Source organism: Anneissia japonica, unplaced genomic scaffold (genome assembly GCF_011630105.1).
Source record: "Anneissia japonica isolate Jap-2015-1 unplaced genomic scaffold, ASM1163010v1 scaffold287799_len804019_cov200, whole genome shotgun sequence".
Taxonomy (NCBI): Eukaryota; Metazoa; Echinodermata; class Crinoidea; order Comatulida; family Comatulidae; genus Anneissia; species Anneissia japonica.
In genome coordinates this window covers 160045-175531 of record NW_022716884.1, presented here as the reverse complement: position 1 = coordinate 175531, position 15487 = coordinate 160045, and the positions used below count along the sequence as shown (strand labels likewise).

The following is a 15487-nucleotide window of genomic DNA, read 5'->3' as shown; positions in this document are numbered from 1 at the left end:
GTGCACACAATACGATGTTCGGTACGATGCTTGGTTTTCCGGAAAGATCGGTTTGTGAAACATTTCTATTGAATCCTTTCCGAATAAGGTAGACCAGTTAGGGCCTAGCCTAGACGCTGATATAGGCTTAGCATAGCCCAGTCAGTGAATTCGGTATGAGTAGCCTACGAAAAGTTAACATATTATTTAACATATAATACGTACAGTACCTGTTGTTTAGCTGTAGTGCACAGCAAATTGAATTACTGTACCAATAAAATGAATGCTTTTATATTGTTTTTACGTCCATTTTCGGTCTGACATTTTTTTCTAAACTGTAAACACAACACATTCTTCGCGGTCACGATGCGAAATGCATTGTAAATATCAGGTTGCGCCTCCTAAACTCTGCCCGCTAATTGGTTAATATATTTCGTGGGGTCATGTGGGTGGGCAAAAATCCAATGTGCTTGGCTGTCATGACGTCAGATCGCCCAAACTTTCATAGTGCGTGACAGCTTGCTGAATTTTTACGGTAATTAAACAAATTTATTAAAATAAATAAGAAACCCTCATGGTTTTGTTTTAGAGTCAAATCTAAAATAAATCTTATTCAAATTTAAATGTCATTCTCTGCAAATTTCCTCCGTAATTAGCAATGTTTTTGGGGAATGTGAGTGTAATTTACATGTAGACTGATATATGAATCTAATGACATACCAAATCCGAATTAAACATCTACTGAAAAAGAGCCATCGTAGAAACAATTCCTTTTTCACTTCAGGTTGATTACAATCAATTTTTAAGTATTCATAAGGCGATAATGCACTTTATTAAAACAATGGAAGGCGTAACTATCACTTTATCTAACATTTTACTGGTGTGTCATTTTAATTAATAGACAATCTCCATGACAACGCTATTGGGACTATGCTTTCGTTGCGTTTATTAACTTTTGTCCCACATTGCATTGTGGGATGGATACATGATGTTTTAACTTCACGGTGCACACACAGACGGAAATCTAATTCTCCTTGTCGCTGTAACATGCGGAGAAGGTGATTTCCCTCTGTACGTCTAGCCATGGATTCCTCCATGGCCTAGCTACTGTGTGATGTTCATCTGTACTGAGCCCAAGGCTGTTCATAGCTGACAATAAACAGAAAGTAGCGATCTTGTTGACATCTGTGTGAAATATTTTGTAAAGACATCGTTAAGAGGTGAATGAGTAAAACTTTAGGTATTTTGTCAGACTTTCATTAAAATTTTAACTGGTCATGTGGACTTGTTATTGGGATAATTAACAGGTCCGCCATGTATTTTACTAGCCATTGGCGGGCGGACCAGAGTTATTTCGAACCCTGTGCATGGAATAATAGACTATAAATTAATGATGATGATGATGATGATGTCACATTTTATGACAATTGATGAGAGAAACCTCGAGTAGTTTTGAATATGGCATAGTCATATAGGCCTAATAATAGTATTATACATGCACAGTAGGCCCTATGTATGAAACAACATCGATGTCTCAAAAATAAGCAAAATGCACAAACTGTTTACAACATTGACTATTGATATACTTAAAGCCTATCAAATTAATTATACCATAAGATTATATCACGATCATATCAGGCCTTCCTACTAGATTCATGGCCTCAGGACTAGGCCTAGGCTTACAGTAGTAGCTCTACCTGGGCCTAGCCGACTTAAGCTAGTTAATCAGGCCCTATTCCTAGCATCAAGAAGGCCTAGGCTTAGTCCTGCTCCATGACAGGAAATTGTCAATAAGCCAACACTGATACAACATTTAAATGAATGCAGCATGAATCAACCTCCAACAAAATGTACTTCGAAATTTAGAAAACATACCATACTGGAAATCTCTTCTATCTTGTCATTCGCCATATCTCCTCCAAAACACTGATTGTTGACAGACGGTGTTGTGCCTGCTCTGTGTGTAACTGGTGTAACGCATCACCGGCTCTGCTCCCGCCGTCCGCGTTCAGGTGAATTTAGGGGGCGCTATATAAAGTCGGATTTCTTGTCGAAAAAATTGACGCAATACGTCTACAATTTGACAATTTCCCGAATTGCTGTTTCATACAGGCTTATGATATAACCAAGACAAGTAACAATATTTAAAAATTAGATTGCAATGGATGACATCTGAGGCAATAATGTAAATTTGTTTTCGTTTTCATGTGAATGCTGATATATATTGCTCGGTTTAATTTTTTATTTCTTGGTTTAGTTTGGGTCATTCAATTTTGATAATGCATGAACCATAGAAGAGGTTAGAACAGTGCTTTTTTAATCCAGGATACCATTATGATGAACTTTGTGGATACTGATTTTTCTATTTTAAGTTTACTTGTAATAATTATGAACCTTGTTTCCAAATAAAAAGAGAATATATTGTGATTTCAAATAAGCACCTACAGTGTGCAAATCTAGTTATTATTTATTGTCCTAAACACAATGCAAGAACAGTTTTGTGCATACCAGTAAATACATTTGCACATCTGCAAAGTAGGCACATAAAACATCAAAATAATAAAATTGTGATGTGTAATGTTTTAGTTGTGAATTCAAAAGCGCCACACAAAATGAGTAAGCGTTCTGAGACAGTGATTCTAAATGAGCTTAAGGATTTATTCACCAACCTTCATAAAGATTAGGTAAAATAATCACTGAAATCATGATTATAAAACAAATATCTTAAATGTGTTGTAACTATTAATTCATTTCTCAAAGAACAGCCACTGTGTGTGCACTAAACTGTAGCGATCATCATCCCCGGTTCAATCACCATCGCTGCTCTCCTTGTATTTCAGCTGGAGGGCTTTCGTTGGTCCTGTGTGCATTATGGCCCACACGAACGTCAAAGAACATAGTACACTCTTCGGATGAGTAGGAGATTGCCTCCCGGTGTACTGCCCAATCACCACCAGGACAACCTGGTAAATTAGCGTTTTTCAGACTTTTTTGGGTTATCCTTGGCATTTACACTAAATAAATCCATCCTAAACAAAAAACATAGAATATGATTTGGACCAGTACATACAAAGAAGCGTACAAAGTGCCCATATGCTATGTCTGTAACTGTATATCGGTATTCCAAGCTATAGTACACATTATAGTACTATAGAAAAGGGTTTGAACTAGTCAGATTTCAGGTTTATTATGTTTCCAACAGTAGTACACACTACGTAGTGGTGCAACCAGACAATACAGTACAAATTTAAAACACGGCTAAAACTAATAAGTAGTCAAACGTTGATACAATGAATATTAAACTACATGATTCAATTTATATCTTTTAAACAGAAGCATGTCAATACCATTGATTTATATTGTAAGCAATCGTAATTCCAGAACATATAAATACCATAAATGCTTGAATAAGCACCGCTCTCAAAAACGATTTTTTTCGTTAAGCGCCGCTCTCGAATAAGCTCTGCAACGCTTAATCTAAAGTATATAATATTACCCTGTGTGTAACGAAACAGGGTTTTAAATTCAATGAATACAGTGTTAAAATGAATAAATAACACAATGAAGACACAAGCATTTCTTATAAACGTTTGTTTACGATGATGGGACCGATGATAGGCATACCGAACTACGGGAAAACGTGAAATAGGTAACATGGAAACAGGCAAGGGAAACGCCACGTCAATATTTTTTTTATAAGTGCCGCTCTCAAATAAGTGCTGTTCTTCAATAAGGGCCGCACTGAAGCCACCAAAAATTTTATAAGAGCCGCGGCGCCTATTCGAGCATTTACGGTAGGCATAAATTGAATTGAATTATTCAATACATTCAGAAAAGAACAACACATACATTTCAGCTAAAATGTAATACCAATTAAATAAACTGATTTTAAACTGATTAAGAATCAACCAATTGAACAACTATCAATTAATCATCCATTGGAATGTAAACATGGACACTAATTAAAATTTGAACCAATCACTGACGGTCCAATACCAATTAAACCATTGTTAGTTTAATAAAAGAGTATACAATTGCAAGAGGTCCGACTGGCCTGATTTTGGATGCATGCAATGAAATGTTTTAAAAGGTACTAAGACAAGATTGGTGGCGCCCTATTTACGAACACTTTTTTCTTTTGAAGGACACTCTCCAGTTTGTGATAGTACTTTTTTGAGATAGGATTGCGTTTCAACGAAACCCCAAGTCAGACCTCTTGCATTTCTATACCCCTTGATTTTTTCATGTTTTGTAACATAAACACAAAGAGACATCAATTAAGATTCTTAATGCAATCAGCTAAAATGCAATACCAATTAAACCAATATCAGTTTAATCATAAACATAACGAGAGATGGTAAGAACTTAGCAAAACCGTTACAATACACTGCCAATCACTCTATACCATTATCAATGTTGAACATAACATTGTATTTTTTTACTCATTAGTTTGACAGGGCATTGTTGCATAGAAAAAAAACTTTATTTTACAGCTAAAATTTTGGGTATATTTCATATCCCAAATAAAAAAAAAAAACAATTTTCTTTACAGACCTGCAATATACTAATTAAATATTCAGTCAATCAATTAGCTAATTTGTTAATCAATTTACTAAAAGAAATATTTAATATAAAACAGCTTAAATCCAAAACAACTTTCAGAATTGTGGCTATTTTCTCAAAACATAGAAATCAATTTATGTGTTTTCATTATTATTATATCTCTTACATCTATTACATTCTCATATGTAGAATGCCCTTCATCTACGGCATTATATAATTGTTCTTTTTGTCTCTATTTGCACTAAGATGATTGTTAAATCAATAAATCCAGCCCTCTTTTTGGTCAAGTGTAGGAATTATTACTGTACTTGTCACAATTGCAATATTACAAAAATGTTGAAAATAAGCTTAAAATGAATATATAAAAAAACATTGCACATATTTCATACTATTTGATTTCATACAAAAACAAGTAGACAAATAAATTAGAGGGAGTTCCTCCATGTGGAAGTGGGAAAAGGATGGAGGATAAAAAGGGGTAAATATTTAAAAGCACCAACTAATTTTTTTCATACATTACACTTCATAAGTTAACTACTACAACTTGTCCTTATAGTTAGTAATCCTGGAAGCTGCCATAGCGGTCACTGCGTCCACTGTCCCAGCTGAATCCCTCGTGTCCACTCTTTTTACTCTGTTTCATCATGTCCATGTGTTTGGCTAAAGAGTCAATAATGTCCAGTAACAAAGCCCGGTTGAGGTCTTTCATTCTTGGAGACTTAGCAACCTAATGGAAAACAAAAATAGCAAAATGAACATTCATCAATATTTAAACTATATTTATTTCACTGGATAAGATTTTTCTCCTTTACAAAATGTATCTACATCAAATAAAAAGACATCTTTTCACCTTTGTAAAGTTTCTCACAATAAGTTTGAGGGCGTGATCCTTCATATCTTTAGCCCCGATTTTGTCTGCGGCTTCCAGAATCTGTACCACATTCAACTCGGAGATGTTCATCTCCAGATTCTCCTTGCAGAATGCCTGTAGACGTGTGTTAGTAAATCCAAAGTAATACGGTGCTGAAAATAAATATCTGAATGTTTGGACTAAGGAAAGACCATGCAATAAAGTATAATCATATAATAACTTTACTTTAAAAATTAGTAACAGTCACAAGTTTTGTGCATTCAAAAGTAAAATATATAAATAATGTCAGAAATATAAAATTATGGCAGGACAATAAAATAATTTTAATAACACTTGAGAAAAAATTGGGAAAATATTTCGATTGGAGTGCAGTAACCATTGCAGTGAATACAAAACAGTCTAGCGATTTTATGAAAACCAGGCCTAAAGTATTCTTTGGACATAAAATTCTTAAATTTTCTACTAATCAATGTCTGATATATATGGCGAATAATGCCAAGGTCTGTATGTGGTTCATACTATTATCGCGATGCTTAACTTGTGCAATAAACAGGGGTGGATCCAGTAGGGCGTGCCCCCACCCCCTGTTTTTGCCGTTAAATTTTAAAATTTTCAACGCAAATCAGTTATGTGCTACTCACTTATCTATTCTGAGACCATTGTGCCCCCTCCACCCCCAAATAGTATTTATAAAATGCATGTATCCATTTCATCCTATTTACAGATATCACATAACTGTAATATAAAGTATAGAAATTAAATATAATTATATGAATATAGTGATGGTAAAAGGATACAATGAGTTTTCTGGAGGCATGGTGACACAGCCATGATAGATGTAATCAAGAAGGGACTCCAGTGCCTGTGGTGTGGGTGTTGTCTCGCCTATCGTCATCTATATAAAACATAGGTAAAGCAACATTAATTAAAGAGCTAACATATTTGTACTAGTCAGAATATACAGAGGTGTTCTTACTATCACCATTATCACAACAACAACAAACATCACCACTACCACCATCACTCATTAACATCTTACCATCATCATTATTGTTAACATCCACATTATCATTCTTCTTCTCATCTTTGTCACCGCTGCAATCGTTGACCCCACTGCCACCTATCATCACTAATGTTGTCATCTACATCATAACCCTGTCATCCATCATAATCATTATCACCAATCACCACTGTTATCATTTTCAAAATACTTCTTGTCACCACCATAATCATCACCATTTTCATCATCATCATCATCATCATTAAACACATCAACAACAACCTTGTCAGATTTTCAACACTGTCTAGCCATTGTAATAATCATCATCCCCTCTGTATCTGCTGCTGCCATCATAATCACCCCACAATTATCCCCACCTCTTACCCACCACCATCACCCCACCCTTACCTTGACTTTACCATCTTCTGGCATGAATGATCTGAACATTGCCTCAAAGTAGCTACTCCTCGCTGCTAGGATTGCCTTATGGGCCTTGAAAGCGGTGTTATCATCCAGCATCAGGGTAATGTCACAATATTCTTTACCTGTCATACTCTTCATGAAAGTCATCATATCCTGGGCTAGAGTGGTCATACCTGGACAATACAAGAGAATGCTGAGTGTTGAAGTACTGTATTGGTAATCATAATACTACTTATAAAGACAATACACCCTCATGTAGTTTTAACTGCACATGTCTACAGTATGTCAAAGGTAAAGATAATTAAATAAACACTTATTTATATTATCTGAATTTTTATAAAGTATTATTTATTAATAAGTTGACTTTGATGGTATATAGTAGCCAAATACTGCAATCAATATTATTATAAAAACTGTTAATTTAATATATATATAAAATACAGTTATGTAAATCATGTATAAGAATAATTATAATCACTCGTCAAGATTAAACAATGCTCATTATGAAGCTTAGGAAGTGGAGCAATTAGTCATAGAAAACTTGATAATGTGGACACACCTTTAGATTATACTACTGAAGAATCTGTCATCTCCATAAAGATATAATAAGAATACTAGAGCGCTAACTGCAATGTATTCAATGTTCGAAATACGCAGAGCTGTGTGTGTGTACCATCCAAGATGGCTGCCATAGATTTAGCCAATCAAATTTCATCATCATTTGCAATTGAGCCCTCAATTTACACAGAAAGTTCAGTACAGCTAGTTACTCGTATGTTTGAAACTCGAGCGTTTGGTGTATGGGTATAATGTACAGATTTTAATTTTCATTCTTTTGTACTTTATTTTTGAATAAGATGCTCCACTTGGCCTCGTTCTGGCTACGATAGTTTAATAATTTGTCATTACCATTACTCATTATCATAATTTGAAATAATAATCAGTCAGAGGGCTTAATTATGGTAATGATATGTATACCAAGCTGAAGGTGGCGCTTTACTACGACGGCCATCTTGGATGGTACACATACATAACTCCGCATTGCTTCGCCATCTTGTTAGCACTCTAGTTGTTTAATAGATCTATGGTCATCTCATAGTTACTCATACACAAGGATCCTTCCATACATAGAATTATGATCAATCATTGGCACAGACCAACATTATTTTACTTGAATGTAAGTATCAACACTGACTGAGCACTTTATTATTTATTAACCAAGATTTATGAGAATATTGAATGACATGTGCCTCACTGACAGATTCCTACTCGCTATGAGGTAATAAATCGAAACATTCAGTTTACATTTCACATATGGGAAATAGCCACTGGTGAGCATGTGATTAAACATGACATTGCCAAAGAAACCGCATCATAGATGCTGCGTTTGTATGTTAAACGTCAAAATTCTTACTCAGAATAAATCTTAGATTTTCCTATATTCACTTCAGAAACATTATGTGTCTGGGTTTCAAAGGTGGAATATAACAGTGATAGAAAGCATAGAAATTGTCATAGCTCCTGCTATTATCTTCATAAAGTATATTTTGTGGACATAAATTAATTTCATGTACATTTCATCTTGCCCAGCAGAATGGTAAATTTTCTTCTACTTAGCATTTTTCCTTATATATTATTGTAGGCCTACTGTGAATTATCTTTATCTTTTCTTAAAACTTACTGTTGTTGTCAAACTCCTGTTTTTCTAAGATTCTTTTGGTAAGTGACTGTTGTTTCCTCCTCACAACTAGAACCATTATTGGCTGAGACAGCTGCTCAAACTCATTACTCATTACAATCGAATTGTAATTGCTCTCTTTAGTCACGAAAAATAAACAAAATTCCTAGAAGGAAAAACATAAATGATGCACAAATATTAATGCATATATCACAAGGGAGAAAGACTGCAATTGATAGGAGAGGATAGATTAATATACAAATTGTCTAACTCAGCTAATCTTAAGTGAACTTGGTCAATTATAGCATTACTTTAACAAATAAACCACAAGAAATAGATACTGTAATCATTCTGTGGGACCAATGATACACTAGCTGTGCCCACAATTCAATTCAATTCAATATATTGATCAAACTCACAAAATGACTTGAAATTTGTTGCGAAGTCTGCTGGAAATCTCCACGGTTTCCACACACTTGTGATCAAGAAATACTATCTCTCGGAAAACAACCCACTCCCATAAATTTTGAATGGTTTTACTACTGTATTACTGCCTTGATGAAGTTAACTGGAAATGGGTATGAACACAGGCAGCAAAATATAATAAGATGTTAAGATTGCTTATGAAGCCACTACATACACTACTTGCTTGTGAAGCCACTACAGTGGCTTCACCAGTTTGGGACCCCTGGGTGTACAGCAGTTTATTTTAAGACCTTGTTGCGAGTTACAGCAAAACAATGCAGGATGTAAGTCTTAGTCTGTTTACAGTGTCCACATTAAGGTAATAATGCAGGCTTTACAATACTTGAAATTTAACTTGTGGGACTACTACTTAAACCCAGCATGCTACTCTATGCTTTAATTCTGGGAATGCCTAAAAAAATCTCCCATCAACTAAACACATACGTAATTTGCTGCCTCTCAATAATTAAAATTTATTTTCTAATTGAAGCTGATCCCTGGTAAACATTGAACTTCATGGTTCAGTGCACACAAAATGGGTGCAATTTTCCCCCCTTGTGTAAAAACCATTGACGGTCTGGTAACTTACTTTGATATAGTCCAACTGAAGCTCATGGGAATACTGAAGAACAGACAGGACATTATCCAGGCCTATTGATACCTCCAGGTACTGAACACACATCTGCTCCAGTCTCGGTAGACTGAACTAAGCTCACAAAAAAGAAATAACAATAAAAGAAAATATTTTACTTTTCCTGTTCTTAATTAAGACATTAAGCTGTTGAGTTTTATATGAATTAAAATAAATTTAAATAATGATGATGATCATGATGGTTATGAATGTACAAGGTCAAAAATAGTGTTTCCTGCTAAGTACAGTAACATCTGGAAATCTGGGTTAATCAGTCAAGGGTTCATGAACAACCACAACTTACACACAGTGATAATTCCAGAAAATTGCTTTATGTTTTTTGGATAGGTATATTAATATTATTGGCCCGACAACCTTGTTTGTGGCATCATACCAGCCCTGTCTGATAAGGGAAATTCCCCTGCCCCACTCTGCTGGGATCACCACTGTCATCAACCATGCATTTTGTCTTTATGTCTATAATGAAAAGGATGATGATGATATTGACATTGATTATGATGATGAAAATGATGATGATAATTATGTCAACTGACAATATAAACAAAATTTTTAAAAGTAATTCATAACTTACACAATTTCATTAATTGAACTTACCTCTAAAGCTAACTTATATACATCCATGATAAGCAGGACAAACAATGTGGGTTTATCTTCAAATCCTACAAAAAAAAAACCAATGTAAAATTAGATGTTGATTAATTGTGAAGAAAATCAGGCTGCATAGGAATAGGGAGAGGAGCTAAATTAAAGACAGAGGAATACCAAAAAGAAAAACAAAGAAAGGGAGGGGGAAATGGTATGGGGACAAGGGTGGGTGAAGAGACGTTATGATAGGATGGAGGGGAGCCCACAGCTAGCTGGAGTGAATAGAAACATAAGTAACACAAAGAAAAAATAGAGGAGTGAATGCAACTCACCTTCAGGCTTGCGGTCTACTTTGTCAGTATAAATAAACCACAGAATTAACTTGAAAGCCTCAGGCTTAGCATTTGGTATGAACACTTGCAGAAGCTTCTTGGACACCTTCTTCCCCCCACTAGCCTCTTGTTTCTCCTCACCTCCGGCAGCTTCATCATCTGAAGCCTAAGACAAAGGAGAGCATATTAACTATTAAAATAAACTGTGTGACTTATTGTAGAAGGTTCTGATTATAGAATATTATCAATAGCAATAGTAAAGTCATTGACGCAATTCCAAGGAGAACGCAACAGGAATGCAACAGATTGTTTTTATTGACGATCCGTTTAGACTGCCAATAATCAGCAGACGACGGCGACACGTCACCAAGAGCTCACAAAGAGTGGAGTTTGATTCTTCAGACTACAGTCGTACGACCATCCTATCCTTTTTAAATTACCAATCATGTTAAATTTCTTTTTTGTTTAATTTTTTTTTTTATTTCTATTTTATAAAAAAAATATGTATTCTTCAAGAACAGCCAACCACACATGTTATCGTAATTATGTATATTTTTTCCTATTTATATAGCCCTTACTGAAGAGTTCAATCACAATAATTATATATAAAACATTGCATACATGTATCTTTCCCTTAACAGCTAAGCAATATTTTTAGAACAAGCCAGGATGTCAGTAAATTAACATACAATACAAAAGTGCTGTTTTTTTTTCATTTATGAATACACGATATGTTTATTAACAATAAACTTTTAATACATTGATTATTGCATACTTTTTCTGCCTGCTGATTCTGAATATCCCTGGCCTGTTCCATTTTATTCTTCAGGTACCGGCAACGACCGGCAATAATAGCAGCGTGACTCGGGCAAGAAACAGCTTCCTAGTTGGAATAGATAAAAGTGGAAAATGAAGATTTATTATCAAAATGTTCAAGACGTTCAAATGTTAAACAAAGATCCAATATAAAAGTATACTGAATAGGACTAGAAAACCATGGCAGAGTACATAAAGCATAACAATAGTTTAATACTAATAGGATCACCAGGAAAAAAACTCCAAAAAACTATATAATAAAAAAGCATACTTCGAGTAGGAGTTCTACTTACTTCACCAACTATGAATTCAATATCTGTGAATTGCTGGCTTAGCAACAACTTTCCAAAGTCATCTTTTAATGTACATCTTGGCCTTGAGGCAAACTATAAGAAAAACAATGAAAATTCAAAACTAAACATTCTTTAAAAGCCTTACACTTTCACATTGGTTAGTTTTAAATCCTAACTAACAAGTTACCTCTATACTATAGCCATTTCATCCATTTACTTCCATTGTTAAACATTAAAATAGTGAATAAAAACAAATGGATTGAAGAGGTTAAGCAAAAGGCAAAAATGCATGTGAAGCAAAAACTGGAGTAGAGACACATGAAATTTTCTAAGTGTACTAAAGGTCACTAACCTTAAGAAGTAATATCTTGGATTAGCATTAATGTTTATTATCAACACTAATTAATTTTATAAGAATGTTAATAAATGTGAAGCACCTGAAGTCTTGGCAAAATAACCTATATTGACATATTAACATTAAAAAATGATAAATAATATTATTTTTTATTCAACTAACCTGAAACCTGTACATCTCAGCGCTCCTCACGTTGTTATCTACGGTGCCTCCAAATACGTAGGAAGCATTACAGATGACACTAGCAGCATGAAATACACGACCGCTCGGCTTCTACAAAATGTAAGCAAAGAAATTCACAAATCACCCCATATAAATGTATCCTTTAAGAGTAATCAACATCATTAATTCATTGTTTTACAGAGAAACATCATTTCTAGGTATCAAAAAAAGGGTGACACGTCATTTGTATAAATGTCACAATGCATTTTATCCATTTAATGTCAATGGAAATCAACGATTCTAACATATCAAATCAGTGGAGAATATTTTTTTTTTTAAATATGGGTTAATTTGTTTACCTGACTGTCAGATGAAGGAGTAATAACCTCCCACGTTTCAGAATCCATGTCATAACTATAAGGGGAAAAAAAAAATTGTAAGTAAAAAAATTAAATTTGATTTTTATAAAGTCATTCACTACTGTATGTCTCAGAAGAATATTAATTGAGTGGTAATCTACTCATTTGATATGAGTAATCAATATCTATCCTAATATGTTTTTCTAAATAATGCTGAGAGGTTTTCAAGTTATTGCTCCTACACCAGGCTTGAAAAAAAAAAATGTTTGGGCCTCTGACCATGAAAACTGTCTCGATAAAATACCTCCAGCAACAAATGTTATCTGTACACTATATGCCCAACAGTTTATATTTTTGAATTTTTTCCCCCAAATGCCTCAGAGGCATTAATGCTGCCTCTGACCGCCGTTGTGCACTTTTTCTCTGAATATTTAAACAAAAACGAAAGAACCACAAACTATTGGCATTGTTCATCACATCACATGCTTATTTAATATGGCGAAAAACACAACTTGCTTCAAAGAATTATGTGACAAAAGGCACATTTAAAAGGATATTAAAACCTACTTGATAACCAATTAGATTTATGCCTATCCTCTTTCACTCAATTCAAACATAGATGGCGCTATTTGGTGAAGAGTTTAAACACTAAATACATATGTACTATAAGTATTCATTGAATTATGGTCAAACCACATGAGTTGAATAAACTACTTATTAGTGAATGACATAATTATGGCCTTTGTTAATACAGTCATGTGCAGAATGAGATCATCAGCTTAAAATATGAGTTAGTGTCATCACTTTAAACAAAACATTCATAATGACTTTTAGAAACAACTAAATCAGAATCAAGTGACACTCATCACCTAATCCAGTAAAAAAAAAAAAAAAATACAAAACATGAGTGTCATTCATAACGTAATCATGTCCCTATACACATGTATATGACCAAAAACAAATTCTCATAATCTCGAAAGCTCTGATGAGGGCAGTATAATAGAGGCAGTAGACTGTGTTGGCCCTAACGGCCACCCATACAAAACAGATTTAATCAATCAAACAATCAATCAGCTGAGTATTCGTAGAGCTCCTTAAAAATTACAGGCTACAGTCACACTAGAGTCTCAAGCCTGGCTTGACTCACCGCGGGTGAGATTTTCATAATGTGACTGCACCTGGATCGACTCGTGCCTGGCGTGACCTCGATCTCAATCTATCTATCTTGATCCCGGCTCAGCACCCAGATTGACCCTGGATTGAACATGGCATGACCGGGATTGACATTTCCTCGTCGGCTGTCGACCAATCACAGTAGATGACGCTGTTGCGTTTAGAAGTTCTTGAATAAAAAACCCGCGAGTTCTTCATGTGTATATAATAATAAGACGCAATCATCAGTTGTCATTTATAAATGCACTTATCAATCTGAAAACTAGCATCGCCATTACATCCGAGCCTAGGCCTAGATCATCCGATATACTGTCCATTATCATAGGTCTATGATCTGACATCGATTATCCTAACCAGTCGGGTGCATTTTGAATGTGCTCTCAAATTTGTTGTAAAATTGAAATAATAAAAAGCAAAGAATTGATCAGCATGTGTTCGTATTCGATTCCAAGGAAGTAAAGATGGGCGCGGGGCCGGTATTTTGATTGTGGCGGCGCTCTAACTTCCTGTTTCGACTGTCCTAATTTGGAGGTCAATCCAACTAAATTCAGGTAGCGTGACCGACCCAGAATTCCGAACCTGGCTTGAAATCTCACCCGCGGTGAGTCAAGCCAGGCTTGAGACTCTAGTGTGACCGTAGCCACACAGTAACTATGGCTTGTTAGTCTAGAGGCATGAATGTAGCTTAGGGTGTGAATGCTGGTTCAATTCCTGGATTGTTTTGTTTTTTTCTTCTTCTTTTCTTTAAAAATGAAAAAAGATCTATTAATCAATCAGCTAAAAAGATCTATCAGTCAGTTGAGTATTCCTCCACAGCTCTTTCAAAATTACATAGTAACTATGGCTCATTGGTGCAGAGGCATGAATGTAGCTTAGAGTATGAGACAGAAACTATGGTCTAGAGGTATGAATGTAGGTTAAGGTGAGAGGTCCCTGGTTCAATTTTTGGGCAAGGCCATTATTTTGACTGCAAAAAAAGCAGTCAATCATCCATGAAAAAAACACAGTCAATCAGAAAAAAAACACATTATCAGCAGGGTATTCCTGGAGCTCCTCATTGGAGCTAAAAAATAAATTACAATAGCTATTGATCAAATTCGTGAACTTAAAACATCAGAGTTGACAGTATACATTAATTGTCAAAAATCCCAATGCCTGCAAATGCATTCATCAATTGTTTTTAATAGTAAATATGAATAAAATAATGACTTTTTTAAATAAATAAATAATAAATTGTAACACACATGTGACGTTGATCAATATTTTTGTAGCAAAACCAAAGCAAAAGTACTGTAGATAGTTTTTATGTCTCTCAATCAATCAATATTTTAATCAATTTATTGCATTATTTGAATAAATTCAGAATTGGCCAGACTTTTTTAAACTCAGAATTTAAAATGTCATATTAATAGCAATTAAAAGAAAAAAATTGATACGAACTAGTGTCAAAGTCTTTCCTCTGGGTTAGTCACCCAGGGTTGGATTTTACCGCCTACAATTAATGTATGACAATTTAAGATTTTGAATTATGAATGGTGATAGAGAAAGCACAGACATGATGTCACAATGCAGAGGCCAATTCAATGGAGAATTGGATGAACTATAACACTAATCAAAATAGGTATTGGATTGATACAATGACTCAGAGTGTCTTCCTAGAAAGTACGGAAGGTAATCAATATTAATTAAAATCACCAGGTGAGTAACTCAGGTAAATGCCTCAGGTGTGGAATATGAAGAATAGCATGAGATCTCAGGTATAGATTAAGACGTGGAGTAAT

At 34.7% G+C, this 15487-nt stretch overlaps 2 protein-coding genes across 6 annotated transcripts in view; both read right to left on the bottom strand.

The window, feature by feature from the left end:
* LOC117110043 (protein rogdi homolog) overlaps positions 1 to 1980 on the bottom strand; it is a 33908-nt gene extending 31928 nt beyond the window's left edge. For 4 of the 5 annotated variants that reach the window (XM_033252611.1, XM_033252613.1, XM_033252615.1 and 1 more), the window contains exon 1: positions 1855 to 1980. In XM_033252611.1, the coding sequence (XP_033108502.1) occupies positions 1855 to 1890 (36 nt within the window). In that variant the 5' untranslated portion in view covers positions 1891 to 1980. The remainder of the gene's footprint in view (positions 1 to 1854) is intronic. The other variant, XM_033252612.1, reaches the window with a different exon arrangement.
* Positions 1981 to 2616: 636 nt separating this feature from the next.
* LOC117110038 (leucine-zipper-like transcriptional regulator 1) overlaps positions 2617 to 15487 on the bottom strand; it is a 48571-nt gene continuing 35700 nt past the window's right edge. Inside the window, exons 11-22 of the mRNA XM_033252604.1 lie at positions 12534 to 12588; positions 12175 to 12285; positions 11658 to 11750; positions 11324 to 11431; positions 10549 to 10714; positions 10226 to 10290; positions 9569 to 9685; positions 8518 to 8680; positions 6822 to 7009; positions 6211 to 6308; positions 5393 to 5579; positions 2617 to 5269 (exon numbers count right to left, since the gene is read on the bottom strand). Of these exons, the coding sequence (XP_033108495.1) occupies positions 5099 to 5269; positions 5393 to 5579; positions 6211 to 6308; positions 6822 to 7009; positions 8518 to 8680; positions 9569 to 9685; positions 10226 to 10290; positions 10549 to 10714; positions 11324 to 11431; positions 11658 to 11750; positions 12175 to 12285; positions 12534 to 12588 (1522 nt within the window). The 3' untranslated portion in view covers positions 2617 to 5098. The remainder of the gene's footprint in view (positions 5270 to 5392; positions 5580 to 6210; positions 6309 to 6821; positions 7010 to 8517; positions 8681 to 9568; positions 9686 to 10225; positions 10291 to 10548; positions 10715 to 11323; positions 11432 to 11657; positions 11751 to 12174; positions 12286 to 12533; positions 12589 to 15487) is intronic.